This window comes from Calonectris borealis, chromosome 3 (genome assembly GCF_964195595.1).
Source record: "Calonectris borealis chromosome 3, bCalBor7.hap1.2, whole genome shotgun sequence".
NCBI classification, from domain to species: domain Eukaryota; kingdom Metazoa; phylum Chordata; class Aves; order Procellariiformes; family Procellariidae; genus Calonectris; species Calonectris borealis.
In genome coordinates, this window is record NC_134314.1 from 39314625 (window position 1) to 39331496 (window position 16872).

Genomic DNA, 16872 nt, shown 5'->3' on the forward strand with positions numbered 1-16872 from the left:
CAGGCTCTCTGGTGAGTTAAAAAAGAAATGTGTTAGCTAGTCACCCCCTGTTACACAATAACAGCCATTTTTTTTGATGCGGTGGGACTGAATTATGCGGGCAAATAGTTATTGCTAAGAACCAGAACTAGGGTCAGTGGTACTAGTCACAGAAAGTGAGAACATCTGAACAGTACAACGTTCAGTCATTTTCAGGATCATATTTAGGAATGCCAGGCATTCTGGAAGAACTTGGAAGTGGACTGAGCAGCAAAAATAGTCAGTAAGATTAAAATAACATCTTCACTTGTACAAGTTTGCAGGCAAGATCCTTTTTCATGTAGCCAAGGTGCTTAATACTAATTGTTTCTTCTATTTTCCTTATAAAATTCAAGCTCACTAAAAGCAACAGAAGGAATACAGCTCCCTGATCTGTGTCATCAATTCACAACGGCACAGCTCACAAAAATAATGAAGACTGGCATTTTAAAATACTCTCTTTCTCTATAGACTATGCTTTTATAGTTTACGTTAGTGATATGGGAATTTTTTTTTTTTCCATAAGGCAGAATCACTTCCTATTTTATTTGTCAAGCTGCCGAGAGACAGATAAAGAAACATTAACCAGAACGCCTGGCGAAAGTCCAAGCAGCAATCACATTCTGCCCACCCAACACTCCATGTGATCTCACTTGGCTACGGCATCTTCAGATTCCTGCAAGTTTTTCTGCATACTGTTAAATGGTAGCCAGGTTTCACCTCAAGACATAACAGCTTTCTGTTGAAGGCTAAATGGTCTCCATATTTCAGTAGGCTGTGTTAATGCTTACGCACCCTTTTGCCCTTCTCTTTCTTCCTTCTGTAGGAGTATTCCAGATCTTATTTTGGGAGAACTATAAAATGCATACGATAAGATACCTCCTCACACACCCATGTGTAGAACAGCTTCCTTTAATTCAGAAGTAGTGGAGCTATAGTACAAACGAATATTTGCACAACTGATCTTTTTTACTGGTCAAAGCAGCAAGCAACTTAGAGACGATGGAAATAATCCTGCCCTCTGTGTGATCTGTCAGAACCGTGCTGGCGTATGTCAATGGGAACAGCACCAGCCTACTGAAAGAGTAGCTCGTCCATCTTATCTCTCACACTTCCCTTCAGGTCTTTCCCTGACTCTGGTCAGACAGAGATCTGACCTGTTTCCCCATGACATGTTTCTGCCCATTCTAGCTTTCCTAAAATCCAGACCTAAAGTCTTCTTCCTTAACAAGCAAGAGCTTTCAAGCACTACCATTTGTCATCAGTCACCACCTCCAGATCAAAGACCTATGATTTAAGCACAGAGATTTAGAGCATGCTGCTCTCTTCACTGACATTGCAACAGAATGATGGACTTTCACTTCTGAGGGAAGGAAAACTGTATGTTTCTCACTGGAGGCATTACTGACTTCTTCACTAAAAGATCCATTCCAGACTCATTTTCAACTGACAATAAAAAAAGGAGAACTTAACAATGCCCTTCCTTTTTGTTCACCGTGTACTTTATCATAGTCAAGTCATCGATTCAATTATTATGCTCTGGCTTTGCGAACTTCTGTATATTTGTCCATTTGTCTCCTTGAAGACATCATTACTGCTTCCAACTCTTTAACACATAACACTCTTGAACTGCTCAGAATGCCTTGGCAAGCTGCCCCGTCTGCTAATACAATGCTAGAATTCAGCGACATCCTCCTTCAGAATCCCTCAAAATTTTGTAATTTGTGATAACATCATACCTATTCCAGCCTACAGCTGCAATCCAATAGGGTCAAATCCATCTATTTTTAAAGCACCTGTAAACCTACCAAGAAGCACCCTTATAAATACATCTTTTTTTTGCAGAGCTTTCTGGACTTCATAAGTATCTTCAAAGCTTCCATCCAGACTCTTAACAGAAATGAACAGCATTATAGCTTTCCATAATAACACCCATTCACAAAGCACACAGCATAACAACATGAAACTTTAAGGAAAAATTTCCATTACAGAATCATTGCTATCCAATGTCTCAGTATTATTTTCAAAGCAACAGCTGGCTATCTAGCTCTATGAAGCTGATAACCAGATTTCTGTACCTTGCTGGCTAGGAGGTTGAAACTTACTCCTCACAGAAGTCAATCTATTAATTTTGACCTGGATAGAGCTAAGACTAACTTAGAGAAACCAAGATTTTGGAGGGAAGCTGCCCTGAAGAGATAAATTACCTACAAACCATGTCAAACGTACAGCATAATTTGGTTTTGCATAAGGCTAAATATTTCTTTTGAGCAGAGCCTGTTTCTCAGTCACAAAGGCAACAGCCTCAGTTAATAAAGAGAAATGGATGTTCTAAAAGTGTATCATGCTTCTCATAAGATCCTTCTTTATGTATATATTCAGGTACATAAAACGTGGGTATTTGTCTGGTCTCTTTCCATAGCACACTCACAGTGTGGTGCCTGATGATAAAGAACGCAAACTCCCAGTTTGTGTTTAACAGCACATTGCGGATACAAGTACTGGATAATGAGGATGTAACAGCTACACTTTTAGATTTCAAAATTACTTGGAAAAAGCAGAATGTTCACAACAGAAGCAAACAGGAAATAAAATGAGTGGTATCAATCAGGCATTTTCATTCCTAATTAGTTCTGTCTTCAACCCTTTCAAGCAGTTGGTAACATTGACTATACCAGACTATCTAAACTGGATTTCTGCAATCAATTGTACATTCACGTCTGAACGGTAAATGACATATTTGAGCATGTTTTCTAAGAAAACTGCTATGAAATGTATTAGCAGATGCTGATGTTACAGGTGGCTGTTGCTGGATTCTAGGCAGAGGGAATTGCACACAAATGAGTTGATTCCTCCAGCAGATCTTCCCTCTCAAGCAGCAGGGGACTGTCTTTCCAGAGGAGGCACTTGCCTGTGTGCTACATGTACACTGCTTCTCACGGGGAGCTCGTAGGGTTTTTTGTAATTAAATCTACGTCTGTTTAGGATATGCCCAGGTTCATTCTCTGATTTCTTCTCTATTGGAGAACTGCCTTGGAAGAAAAGAAGCATTTAGCTCTTCTGAGAAACTGATGACAAATTTTGAATCTCAGTTTAGGACCACTGCTCTCAAGGTCCTGACCCTCCATCACTGAGCACTGAAGCAATCATAAAATTTCGTGCTTCCACAAATAAGCTCAGTCTGCATTTTTCCCATTCATAGATTCAGTTTAGGTTTACATGTGATTGACTTTGTTCTGTTTCAGGCCAACATAAACGGGCAGCTCCTTTCCATTAGAAGAAATGTAGCCATGCCACTTATTAGGTAAATAAAATAATACCTTCCCATCAGCATCTCCAAAGCAGCAGATATCACAAACCCATAGCCTAGAAATGAAAGCCCGTGCTGCAGATATGGATGAATCATATATGGGACACATAAGGAGGTATGGGACATTGCTCAATATTCTCCTGCATATGCAGAGCCGAACAGTTCTCAGCTAGGAGACATTATGTTTTAATAAAGTTTATGCAGAATCAGTAGTATGAAACATTTTTGGTACAGGTACAACAGAGACTTCAAAATACTAATTATAGTTCAAGGAAAAAATTGTTCCGTTTCACCTTGAAGTCCTGAAAGCTAACATTAAAAGAAGTGGATAGTCTCAATGTTCAAGAAATACAACTGAACACTAGAGATACTTTTAAAAGATAGCTTACAGTGAACACCAAGTAAGATAACCTGAGTGGCATAATAAAAATCAACTTAATGAAGGATAATTCTGTAGCAGACAAGAAAAACAAGACAATAACCTCTTAATTGAACCTAGAAATCTCTATCATTTGCAAAGAAGTATTCAGATTTGTCTTTGAAACACTCTCTTAATGTCATTTGCTCTTGTCAGCATTTGCTCAATATCATTTTATAACTTCTTTCCTAATTATTCTGCAGTGTTTCAACAGATTTATTATGGCTTTTAGTAAATGCAAGTAAACGTAAATAAAACCCCAAATACACACGTTGTAACTTCTTTTATTTTAAAGTCAATGAAATATTTGTATGTGTATTTTAAAAAACTACATCTGCTTTCCAAGGACTACATGAGGCTTGGGTACTTATTTATTATTTAAAATAAATTGTTTGAAATCAAACTTAAAAACTTCCATGTAATTATCCCAATAAAACAGAAAATTAATCCATTCTATGTCATCCTGGCAACCTATCCGAGTTAGTCAAAAGTAGAAAAAGCACATAGCAGGCACTTTTATCCTAATCTGCAAAAATCAAAACACCTTTAGTTTGAGGGAAATAGGAACAGCCAAAAGAGGCTGACACTAACTACACTTGGTTACCTCACTGTAGTTTACATTTTGTAAAACCGGTCAGTTAAGGGAAACAAAAATGGCTGTATTTCAACAGAGACTGCAATGTATTTGAAGGGTTTCTCCATATTACTGTCAATGTTCATTCAGAAGTTTCAGAGACCTAAGCAGTCTGCAAGCTTCAAAGAAATATTAAAAAAACCTTAATTGTAAAAAAAAAAAAAAAAAAAAAATCCTACGGTATTTACTCATCCATTGTCTGCAAAACATTACAGAATATGAAATCTGTAAGTCATTTTGTGGGAGAACCTTAGTAAGCAAGTAATACAAATTTTAAAAAGTGTTTGAAAAGATAATAACCTGGTTTACTGCATAAATGGACTTACTTATTTTTCCTTTCAGGGATAGTCTAATAAAAGAGACAATATTTTTAAAGCCATTCCTTCCCTCTTGATGATTTCATTTCTTATATCACTATTTCCCAAATCATGTTGAACCAGAGTAGCTCCTTGTCCTGTCTTTGCTGCTGTTTGACAGTGCTCCAAAGGAGTGGAGTCCAACTTAAAATAATCTGTGCAGCTTCTCCAGCTCCAAATGCCCAGAAGGGAACAAAAGGAGGAGCTGAGCTGAGCAGATTTTTCTAAATGTTACTCAGCTGCTTGCTTCAAAAAGGATTGTCAGAAAACACAGGTGCATCTGCAAGTGTCCTCTATCTTCAGCTAACTTCTTTTTGAGATAAACAAGTTTGAAAGTGCTTTTTATATGTATATGTATATACACACACACAAAAAAAAGTATCAATATTAAAAAACACTAAATATCAAGCCACACTTTCATTCAGACCATGTGTAGACCTGAGAGACAGCAGTAATTTTGTATTTTGCCTTCCATGTGTCTTTTGAAACCTTTGGTACTCATATACTAGAGCCATTAAACTATAATGAATATTGTATTTATTCATTCTTATGTTTTCTGAGCAACTTGCTACTTTATATCTCTAAACCTGTCACTTTTAGGAAGTTTTCTGCACTTGATTAAAAGACTTTAAATGATAGAGAACTTGATAGGCTGCTCTATGAGAAACTTTTTTTCCCCTCCTTTTTTTGGAAGCAAAGTAACTGCAAACGAGTTTTTCCTTCAGAGTCATCTCTAGGAATACTTATTGCAACAACAGAATGTTTTTTCTTAAACACTGACTCTGCTTCTCTTAACCGAAGTGGACAATGTGCTCATAAGCTACCAGTGGCATTGGGTGCAGCACCAAAGAATATCAAAGGCTACTTCAAAGAAAATTTTGACACTGCTCAGCAGTTCTTAATCACAATCTTCTTTCAATTTCTGCAACTGTAGAAGTAAAAATAAAACTGTGATCTATTTAACTTTGAGAACTCTTGTTACAGTCTGTGGCCTTATGAATAGTGCCTTGATATGGGAAGTAAAATGCCTGGTTTCCCACCATAACAGCAGTGAGAGAGAATGTGCTGAACAGCCACATATATCATCATAAGAATTCAATATCCAGGACATTTTCTGTTCAGTGTGCTTGAATTCAGAGAAAGACGAGATAAGGTTAGCAAAACACAGCAGAGATTACTTGTCACTTTAAAGCATCTCCCCGTGTTAACTGTTCTGTGTTGTAAGCTCTGAAGTACCAACACATCCTCCCAGACCGCGCTGAGAAGTAGCAGCTGAACAGTTCAGTGATAAAGTACACGATAACTCAAATGGGTGCTAGCTACAACTGCTTGCAAGTATTAAGAATAACACACAAAGTCAAGCCCAACTGTTCCTAAAGCAAAAGGCTAACAGCTCAGGTGGGTGGAGAGGCAGATATATCAAGAGTGTAATAAGGTAACACGGCTTTCCGTACAGTATAACACAGCTGAACAGAGAGCGGCAAAACAATGCTCAGAGCAAAAGCAAGCTAAGAAATTTTTTAATCTTTTCTAGTAGCCAACTCCTCTCTCCCTTCTTACTCCTTTCTGCATTGTTCCAGGATAAATATCAAGTGCCTCAGTCAATCCTGTTCCCTTGATCCGAGACATCCTTAGGGTGGGTGAGGGATTGCAAGCCTGGGAAGGTGAAAGTCAGGGCTGCAAATCCATGTTCTCCAGTAAATCTGGAGGTAGCCATCAACCAGCAAGAATTTGTCTATCCTCTTTGGTCCTTCAAGAGCTTCCAGGCTCAAGCTTGCCAAGATTTAACTCTCTACTGTCCACCAGAACAATGTCAGTGTAACTGCATAGGTAAAACAAGAGATGAGCCAAAGACAATCTAGCACCTAGGATCAACAGCCTGGGAAGCTTAAAAGCTGGCTGCAATGAGCACCAACACCCTTAAACTCAGCAGAGAGCTATATAACATAGTCTGCTGCTGCTCCTTTCCTCCAGACTGCTCCAGCGATGTAAATCACACTGAAAGATATTCACAGGGTCAAAACGGAATTGAAAAGTGATTTCAAATATTATGTTACTAAGCAGTAGCACACTGTTGGAAAATAAAATGTAATTTATGTCTCAGCACAGATATGGAGTCTGCTGCGCTAGTCCCAAAGAGCACTTTTAGAGCACAAAGCAGAACAGAGTTTATTACAGAGATGATTAGCAAATAAGCATATTTCCTTCATGTGCTTTTTACAACCTAACATCATTCAGTGCATATGTATACCAACTAAAATTTTGGCTTGTCAACATTACAATGTTGTAATATAATAGAGAGAGGGTAAATACAGTCTCAAACAACACAGAGGTATGGCTGAGATAATTTTTGTCTATCTAATTACAAACACTTGGATGTTTTAAAGCTATACTGGTATGATCTCAAGAGTTAAACTGTAACTTTTAGATCACTACATATACAGCTGCCTGTTGGATGCACTTTAAAATACTGTATCAGAACATAAAAAATGTGCCAGTGGAAACTAGTGGTCCATTTAGCTCCAAACCACTAATCCAACAGTGGGAACGCTTATGAAAGGAGAAAACTCTGGCACTCTCTGGGGTCATTTCCCCTTCTAACTCCCCCAAGCATTCAGATGCCAGCATTCAGCTGCAAGAGCTTGGCCTCCTGTAGAACAAGACTGCCACGTGTGGGTAACAGGAAACTCTGCGATTGTTTTCAGTTCAAATACAAGGATTATTGTAATATAGAATTAATTTCATTTTCTTCTAGACCACTGCAGGTCTACCACAAAAGAAAACAAAACTAGTTTTTGTCATTTTGCCATTGCTCCAGTAAGACACAAGAAATATCAGTTAATTAGTGCCCTTTTATTATTCCCTGTTTGACTCATAATCCTCAGTATTTTGGATGCAGAGGGATCTTATGCTCAGGCAATAGCAGAATTTAATATCATTATTCAAGCTCTCCGCAGATCTTGCCAACTTTTTCCAAGAAAAATACAGAAAAACTAGAACATATAATTCTAATATTTGCTGTAGAGAAAGTGAACATGAGTACAAAGAAGCAAGCCAGGAAAAAAACCTGATAAGGCTGACAGCCAATTGTAAAGCATCAGTGAAAAGCTCAGGCAAACTTTGTTTCTGCTTCATGGATTCCCAAACTGAGATCCAAACAAGGTTCACAAGGATAAAAATAAATAAAACAATATTTTCCTGGACAGTGTTTGCCCTCCAGGACAAACACTTGGTGATATTGACTGTCTGGCAAGGAGAGTGAAATTTGGAGCCAGAAGTTTATCAAAACAGCCGTTTTCCTTTCTCCCACTTGCCAAAATGTAACATTATCTTATTGGAGTGGGTTTCAGAACTTGGGTTTTTCAAAAACTATGAATTTTTGCCTTCCTTGTTGCCGTGAGAGCAGAGACACTGGGAATCAGCTCAAAATGTACCATCTTCAGCCCGAAATCATGTTCACAACCAAGAATAGACATTGTCACATCACCTACTGTGGCACACAGGCGGGCAAACTAAGATCTGCACAGGCCAGTGCTGGACGACGCGGTTCCCCACAGTTCAGCAAAGCACTGCGACGTTTGTTTTCAGTGGTTCCACCGAACTTTGAGTTTGAGAGGGCGTGGTCAGGGGATCTCCAGGGGATGCATGGGGCCTTCCCACCCCATGGCGGACATAACCCTACCCCTGACTCACTTCCAGGCCGTGCATGGCGGGCCTGTAAGGGTGACGGTCCATTTCCAGAGACAGCCTCATGAAGCTAAAATGACCCAGGAGCAATAAAACACAATCATGGAGAGTCTGACAAGGAAAAAGAAAAGTCTGGTGTTTTGTGTACTCTGAGGTAAAAACCCTTCCGGAGTTTACCGATTCATATCTGCACCAGTTGACAGTCACTTATCAGCTCCTATATCTACCCAGATATACAAATCAAAGGAAATCCTAAGCACACAGCCTGGGACTGAGTATGCACAGAAACAAGACAGGACATACAGCCTCAGCATGCAAGAAGAGACTCCTATTTAACCTGTCATGGGTAAAGAAGAGAAGACTTTACCACAAATTACTGGCAATGTAATGGACAAGGAATACATCCTCCTGGATTAGACAACCAAAATGTTCACTTCTTAATAGGAAACCTGGACTATTCAACTACATGGATAACTAGTACTGGCCAATCCTTGAAACTTGTAATTTTTACGATTCCACTCTGCCAGCATCCAGGAGATCCTTCAATTTTATGGCCTCCGAATATACAACCCAATAACAATTCTGACCTTGGGTATTAAAATCTCATGTCGAAACGATCGATGGCTGCTGCCGTACCCGAGAGTTCACCGTACACAGATCCCGTTTCCAAGCTCACAAGATGCAAAGGGAGCAGACAATGCAAGTGCATACTTATTTCCTAACATCTAGACCTGTTTTCAGCAGTTGTACATCAGCGTAACTCTATTAAAATCAATTACTTGATTTTGGTTTATGACCCTGTTCTTTCTGGCCCCAAAATTCTACAATAAGATTATTTTTCAGCAAACGTAACTTAGGAACACTAATTAAATGTGCCTTAACTAAAAACTGGGAGTATGGACTCCAGTCCATAGAAGCTACCAGATTTCGTGCTATAAACTCTTCGGAACACTCAGTCCCACTAAGATGATGATTCTTCTGTAGTTGTCAAAACAAACACAGATTCAGGTATGCTTACTGCTCAACAGCTGGTTACTTTAGATTTGCATCAATACGCAACTGATGGACTATGTAACTACAAGGGAAGACAGAAGCATCATAAAAAGGTTGAATTGATATGTCGTATCATCATGAATTGAGATGTCTGTGTATTTCATTTGTAAAAATCATACGTCTTCAGACACATGATAAATACAAATCACAATTTAACATGCCTGCAACAACGTTTTCTTAGGAAAATTTCTGTGACTGCTGAGAACTTCAGCAGCAACATACAGAAGAACACTGGACAAAACTGTGAATGCTTCACTACTAATTTTACAGGTTTTCACCACTGAAAATCTTTATTTTTAGTTGAGATTATTTTTTTTTTTTGAAACCAAGAAGATTTTATATAATGATTCTAGCTACTCCAGCCTAAGTTTGATGAAATTTCTTTAAACATCTCTTTAATTTAAACAGTGACTCATTATTTAAAAATCCAGTGACATTTCCTGCCTTGGTCTACATTTAATACAATTGAAAGAAACTGAGCACTACAAGAAGTTCTCCATTGCTATATTTAATATAATGGAGAGTCATGCAACTACAGAAGATAAACCTTTACTCTGAAAGGATTTATGGGCCCCAGAGATCTCTCTTTTTCCTAGAAATAACACCTTTATACTGAAATAGCAGCTGTTCCTTACCTGAAAAGAGTTCATGCATCGAAGTGAAGGTGGCAAAGAGGTGGTACTCAAACCCAGTATCAGCAGTAATTCCAAACATGTTTCTGATGGAAACTTTAAAGGATGAACTCCCATATCATTTTCCCATGCATCAGCAAGGCTATAAAGTTAGAAAAAAAACTTTTTAATTCTCTTAAAATGTATCTAAAACCAAGTTTCAAATAAGTATTAGAATATGTCATAGTATTCTGATAAAAGATTCTCTTCACATTTTCCCTGTAAAAGTCACAGATAAGTGTGTTTTACCAGAAATACAAGATGCATTTAGAGTACCTTATCCATACCTTATCCATACCACCGATCTTACAAAAAGATATGTAATGTGAAAGGAAAACCTAGCATACGTTAGAGCAATCCGCTCATGTTTCTAGTTTGAAGTTTGAATATTTCTGAACCAAATCTCATCTGCCACTGGCAATTTCTCATCCCATAGTGTTTTTACATATAGAGTATTTGACATAGAACATAATGCCTCCACTTTTTATTTCATTTCTAGTATGGAAAATGTCCTTCCACTTCTGAAAAGAGAGGAAGTCAGGCGTGGTTTTCAAAATTGATGTTTATGATGCTCTCACTGGAACTTTACTAGCAGTCTATACCAAGCAAAAACTCAATCCCATTTCGTTTTATACACTTTCTGCTTTAGATGTATTAAAAAAATTAAGATTTCTAGAGCTAGTCATAAAAACAATATTCTGAAAGCACATTTCTATAAACTGTTCCCACTACCACATGCTGAAGAGCAAGATTAGTTCAACAAGATTAACTGAAAACACAAGAACGTTCCACTTCCTATTGTACAGGCTTGTTTCTTCCTTAATGCACAAATTGTCACACTGATCAGTGATCCAGTTAGTTTAATAATTTTATCTGAGCAGCTAGTATCAGATACTCCAGAGCAAGACGGATGCCAATTATTCTCAGCAGATCTGAGAGCATCACTTTGGAAGACAATGCTTGCTACCCTTCCATGTCCAAGACTTCATGATTTCAATAAATAATTTTAGCATCAGCTTTCACTTTTCACTTCCTCCAGCTCTTCTAGAAATATATTACTCTGACTGAACTGCTGCTCATGAATATATCAGCTTGTTTTAATGTTCTATCTAGAAACAGCTGCATTTTTTTAAGCACCTAAAAGAGCAAGGCATCACCCCAACATTCACCATGGTGAAAACTGAGCAAATACTCTGTTCACAGTATCTGTATCCTTCTGGATGATTCTCATTCCCTCAAGTCTCCCAAACCCACCGATTCTCTGTAAAGTCCTGCTTCTTGGGTATAAGCATGCATATGCACTTTTTGTACATGTTTCCATTATTAACTCCACCTGTCACCCTCTTAGCTCTTCTAGATGTTCTACTTAGCATAATTTACACATCTTTCTTCAAAGAGTGGGTGTATTTTCACTTTGTTACATCCAATTGTCTTAAACTAGCCTCTTCAATTTTAACTGTTTTTTTCTTTCCTAACCTTTACATTTTCTCCTCCTTCCTCATTTATCTATCAGTATGTAAGAACCCACTTTTGCTTCCATATGCAGCAGCAAGACCCATAATGCACAAAAGGTGAGAGGGGCTTCCATCTCCCTAAAAAAACGGGAATGCTTTCTCTCACTTTTTTTAAAAATACAAAATAAAAGACACAGAGAATTATATCACTTCTAAATTACCAAACGTACCATGTCTTTTCTCAACCCTCACCAAAGTGAGTGGGTCAGTTTGACATAAGGAGCTCTAAACTGTACGTGGTAAGGAGAAGGTGGAAGGCTGGCTGGGTTAAGCACCCTCTGGCACTCCTAAAGGCAGTGCATCACTTAAGGTCTCCACACGTGAGACTGAGACTGTACCAAAGAACAGAGGCCAAAACCTGCCACACATTAATAGCCTTTGTTATAGGTAGTATGCCACTGGACACTTTTACTGCACCAGACGGATCTGGAAAAGCTGTTTAAAGCTACCACAAAAAACCTGTCTGCTCAGACAGAAAGGTGAACAATTCAGAAGACATGGTGGAGCATTTTCACTATTGAAAGGTACAAGCCTCCAAGTAAGCCCCAAACACTTTGTCTATATTGAAAGGAAGCAGGATTATTTTAAAAGACTATGAGTGTGGCCAAGCCCAGGAGAGGTAGCTGATCCAGAGATTCTGTAAATGCTCCAGGAGGAACACCTAGCTCTAGATAATGAGCACTGAGCAGCCAGCAACCAAGGAGTCTTTTTAATTGTAATCCAGAACTGAGTTTTATATTTCATTATCATTTGGTAATTTCATTTCCACACATAGTTAGAAACTTACCTTTATATGTTCCTTACTAGGTCTTTGTTTGACGTTTTTTACAATCTTGTCTGGTGATACAGGCAAATTTAGGTGAAGCTAGCAAAATTGTGGCTTCCAATTTTTCGGAAATCAGTAAGTCTAAACAAAGCACTAGGCAGGCACTTTCAAATACAGCTAAAGAGTTTGGAGTCTGAAGGTGATATGCTAAGGTTCTGGGTCTTGGGGAGGTGTTTCCACAGACCAATGCCCTCTCTGCAAACAAACTTTTCAGAACTCCAAGCAATATTCAGAACATCACAACTTACTCCAGTACTCTGATTCTATTCTTGTGTTTTGACTTGAGGATTTTTTGGAGCTGCCTCCTCATTTTAAAGTCCAACTCTTACAGCTCTGATACTGCACTAGGGCTTTTTTTTTGTGGCTGTTGGTTTATTTGGGGGAAAGACTGTTCGCATAAAGACATCTAGCCTAATTATATTGCAATTCTTGTTTATTAATGGCTCAGTTATTAGTATTTCCTGAAACAATTCCAGTGTTTTCCCTTATTACAAACAAACCATGTGTGTCCTAGCACTTAGTGCTCCAGGAACACTCATGTTAGGAATTAGTCTTTACGACTTGTCCTTTTGCAGCATTTAACACAAGTGGTTGTGCGAAGTCACTGCTTTATTAGATCATGTCTCTTTGTTCTTCTTTACCCCTATTACTCTTGGGAGTATTTTTCCATAATCTTCATTGAAGAGGAAGGAGAAAAATGTGTATGCTTAAAACAAAAGCAAAACAAAACACAAAACTCCCCTGTTTTTTCACCTTAATTTCACAGAACCTTTCTGTATAAGGAGAGTTGTCTCCCTTCCAATACAGGAGAGGAGACTGTTTGCTTTCTGTTTACTGAAAGAGGCAGATTGGCTGATAGTGCTCCTCGGGAGAGTGAGCACCCCAGAGGACAACTCAGCCCATCAGCTCAGTGCTTCCTCCCACACCAATCCCAAATGCCAACAGTCTGAGCTGGCTGAGAGTTCCTCAGCCTTGTAAACAAAACTGTGTTTTGCTCTCCGGGTCTCAAAAAAAAGAGTAAGTCAACTTGACATTAAGATAGGGGAAATTGTCAGAAGGAGTTTTTGGGGAGGGCTAAGGAAGAAGACAGGAAAGAAACCAGTAGGACCATGTGCGCACGGTAACTTCGGATGTAGACAGGACTTCGCATGCATGTGCTCTCTTCCCCTGCTCCCTAATACCTTTACTCAGCAATGAATTCTTGCTTCTAAGCTTCCATTGAGAGGAAGCAGGCTGGGCCAAGCCTGCTCCTTTTAGGAGTAAAGGCAAGAGCCAGCATAATTCCCAGAGAGCACTGCACAGTTTGCTATGCTGGCTGAAAGGAATAAGGGGGAGGTAAGACAGATTAGCTGGAGGAAGGTGAGATTAAGAAGAGAAATAATGCTATTTTATGTTCTTCCTTCTGCAAACATTCAACTTTTCTACATTGCAAACAAGCCTTGAGATTCTGGTCTTCCCAGTCTGACAAAAAAAATTACGACCCTCAGTATCAAATAAAATTCATAAATTCTACACAGATTCCCTAAGTCATCGCAGGGTGCAAGACTGCATCTACTTCGGACTGACTTTACGACAGGTAAAATCTCACCACTACATATTGACCTTGACAGTGTTTGAGGGAGATGTGAGTCAGCTTTAGAAGCCAGGCTTTAAAACAATAAGATGTAGTAAAACATATTCAGTAAAATGGTCCAAACTAGGAGCATGCTCTGCGTTAAGAAAAGGACATGTCAAAGTGAATTTTTGCACAGGACATTAAATCCACCTCTGTAAATCATCATCATCCAGTTTTGCCTGTCAGTGATCTCACCAATAGGAAAACCCAAATAATTCTAAGCATCATGTCTGTCACTCCATCCTTTCCATTTTCTCCCTCTTTTCTTTATCCTCCCCTTCCCCAGAACTTTTAAACCTCTCAGTCTATTTCAATCAAATTTTCTTAAGAAAGTTCTCAAATATATTAGGTTTGGGGAAGTTTCATGTTTTCCTGAAAATCAGTGTCTGAGTAGTGAGGAGAAATCCACATTAGTTACTCCACGGAGAAAAACTGCTGTTGGAGCTCAGCAACATATATACCGGATAATCAAGTGACATTTACCGGGGACAATATTAGCATAAACTCAATAATAGGACATTTCTATCTAGCAAAACTAACTACTATAAGCAAAGTAAAGATGTTCTTCACAGCCTACCCTACTCTCTAATGAGTAAGCCAAATTGAGAGACTTGGTGCTTTTACTTAAGTGCACTCAATTTTCAGGTTCAGGACAACTGGAAAAGAAAACCTCTTAAGTTTTGGTGCAGGAAGAAGGACTGGTGATAATGGAACTGATCCCCAGTAAAAGCAAGAGTCAGAGCTCTTCCCAGTGTTAACCAAATTTGAGATGCAGCCTCTGCAGATTAAAATGACACATCAAACTTACCCCTTGTCTTCCATCTATAAGATATACACTAGTCTCATCCATGAAAACACAATAAACAGACATAAGTTTAAAAGAGATAATTAAAACCTTCATATAACTTTCATTTTGAGAAAGACAGGACCGCATATGATGAATGCTAATCAAACTGTTTAATATATTTCTGGCATACATTTCAATGCTTTCCCTAAGGAATGGGTTGTTTGAAGGAGAAATTTAGAGCGTGATATGATTGTCACGTTCCCATAAGGAGTCAAAGAAGTACAGGTAGGAAAGTAAAATTCCTATGGTAATATGTGAAAGATGTTTTAAAAAATGAAGTCATATTTTCAAAGCTGTTTGGCTGATAATAATGGGAAATCCTGGGAAATGTGGATTTCTTTAAAAAAAAAAATCAGCAAATCTTATCTGAAATTCAACCAATTAATTCTGAAAGCAGAGATGAACAAAATTTGAAAACAACTACTCAGATAAGACTAAAGATAAGACAATTACTTCTCCAGCAGAAGTAGTTGATCACAATGTTTTCAGATAAGCACATTTGATTCACCGTGCATCAGAGAATGGTATTTCTCTACTGCTCATTATGGAATTGATCCCAATGAATTGCTAAAATGCCTACATAAGTCAGAGTAACATTTGAACATTGTGTCCTTAAAAGCAAGGCTTAAGACACCAAAATCATGAAATACATTTATTTTGTAATTCCTTCATACAAGTACTAGCAAACAAACAGAGTCATCCATCAGGTCATGGAACCCACCCATAATGTCGTAAGTCTTCACAAAAACCACAATATTCACAGCATGTCAGTGAAGCAAGAGAAATCTTTGTATTTCAAAACCAGGAAAAAATTATAAGGATTCTCACAAGATTTTGAAAAACTGGACCAGACTTCTCACTAGTTTGCATTTCTTTCAAAAGAAGCCTCTTCCATCAGTGCCAAGGCCACTTATCAGTAGTAATCACCCTCTATCACGTGTGAGATTCACATCAAAATGCGACTGTCTCAGCAACAGACAAAGTAAGTCTGCTTTTGAAGAGGAACATGTAAGCCCTTTTTTCCTTTCCAGAGCACCCCCATCACCACCTTTTACCAGGCTACTTCTATAAATGCATTAACCTAGGGTAGTCTAGAGAGGTCAAAACTGGAAAATGAAAAAGCTCTTACTCAGAGCACTAGTCAGGGTTGCTACCAAGGCACTGGATTAACTTGACTTGATTAGTTACGATCTAAGTAAATGCACTCTGCATTTAGGGCTCCAAATGCTGTGAAACCCTTGAAGGAGATTACTACGTTAGCTATGGCTTCAGTGTTTTGCTGAATCAAGGCCATGCTGAAGAATCCAATATAAAAGCTGACAGAGGCTCAGCCCTGACTCTGGGAGTTCACTGAATGTTGTTAAAGCTGCCCTTTCCACAAGCTACAGCTCTGATATAAATGACAGATGACTTTATTGAACCAAAGGACAAACCTGCTAAATTAAATAACTATTTGTAAAAATGATTTAATCTAAAAACAATTCTAAATTATGGTTGATGATGTGTCTATATACTTAATATACCAGGAGGCTAAGTTATTTATACTTTTAATTATCCTTGCAGTGATCTAAAAATGACATAAAAATCAATGCAGGCTCATTAGCTACTAAACTCTTGCCAAAATTTAAATAATAAGGAACACTAAGAATCGCAGTGCTTTCACAACCTACAGCAAATTCCTTTGAAAAAAAAACTTTCTTTACAGAATCTCTGCTTCCCTCCTAAAACAATCATCTGCAGTCTTGTTCTAATGTTGTTCATTATTCATCCTCAATAATGGGAAGTGTCAAGTGAGGTTTTTGAGCAAATCGTCCCTGGATCTTTACTAGTTGCATGGTATCTCAAACCAACAGCTATTAAAACTCTTGTGAGAGACAATGAAGGGAAGAATAGAAATTTAACCCACTGGTGTCCTTGCACGGA

General features: G+C 38.3%; 1 protein-coding gene across 5 annotated transcripts in view; it reads right to left on the minus strand.

The window, feature by feature from the left end:
* Positions 1–16872, minus strand: part of UBE3D (ubiquitin protein ligase E3D) — an 86580-nt gene that overhangs the window by 25142 nt on the left and 44566 nt on the right. For 3 of the 5 annotated variants that reach the window (XM_075145385.1, XM_075145384.1, XM_075145389.1), the window contains one exon: positions 10112–10250. The exons of the other annotated variants lie outside the window; for them this stretch is intronic. In XM_075145385.1, coding sequence (XP_075001486.1) covers positions 10112–10250 — 139 coding nt within the window. The remainder of the gene's footprint in view (positions 1–10111; positions 10251–16872) is intronic. 5 annotated transcript variants of the gene reach the window in all.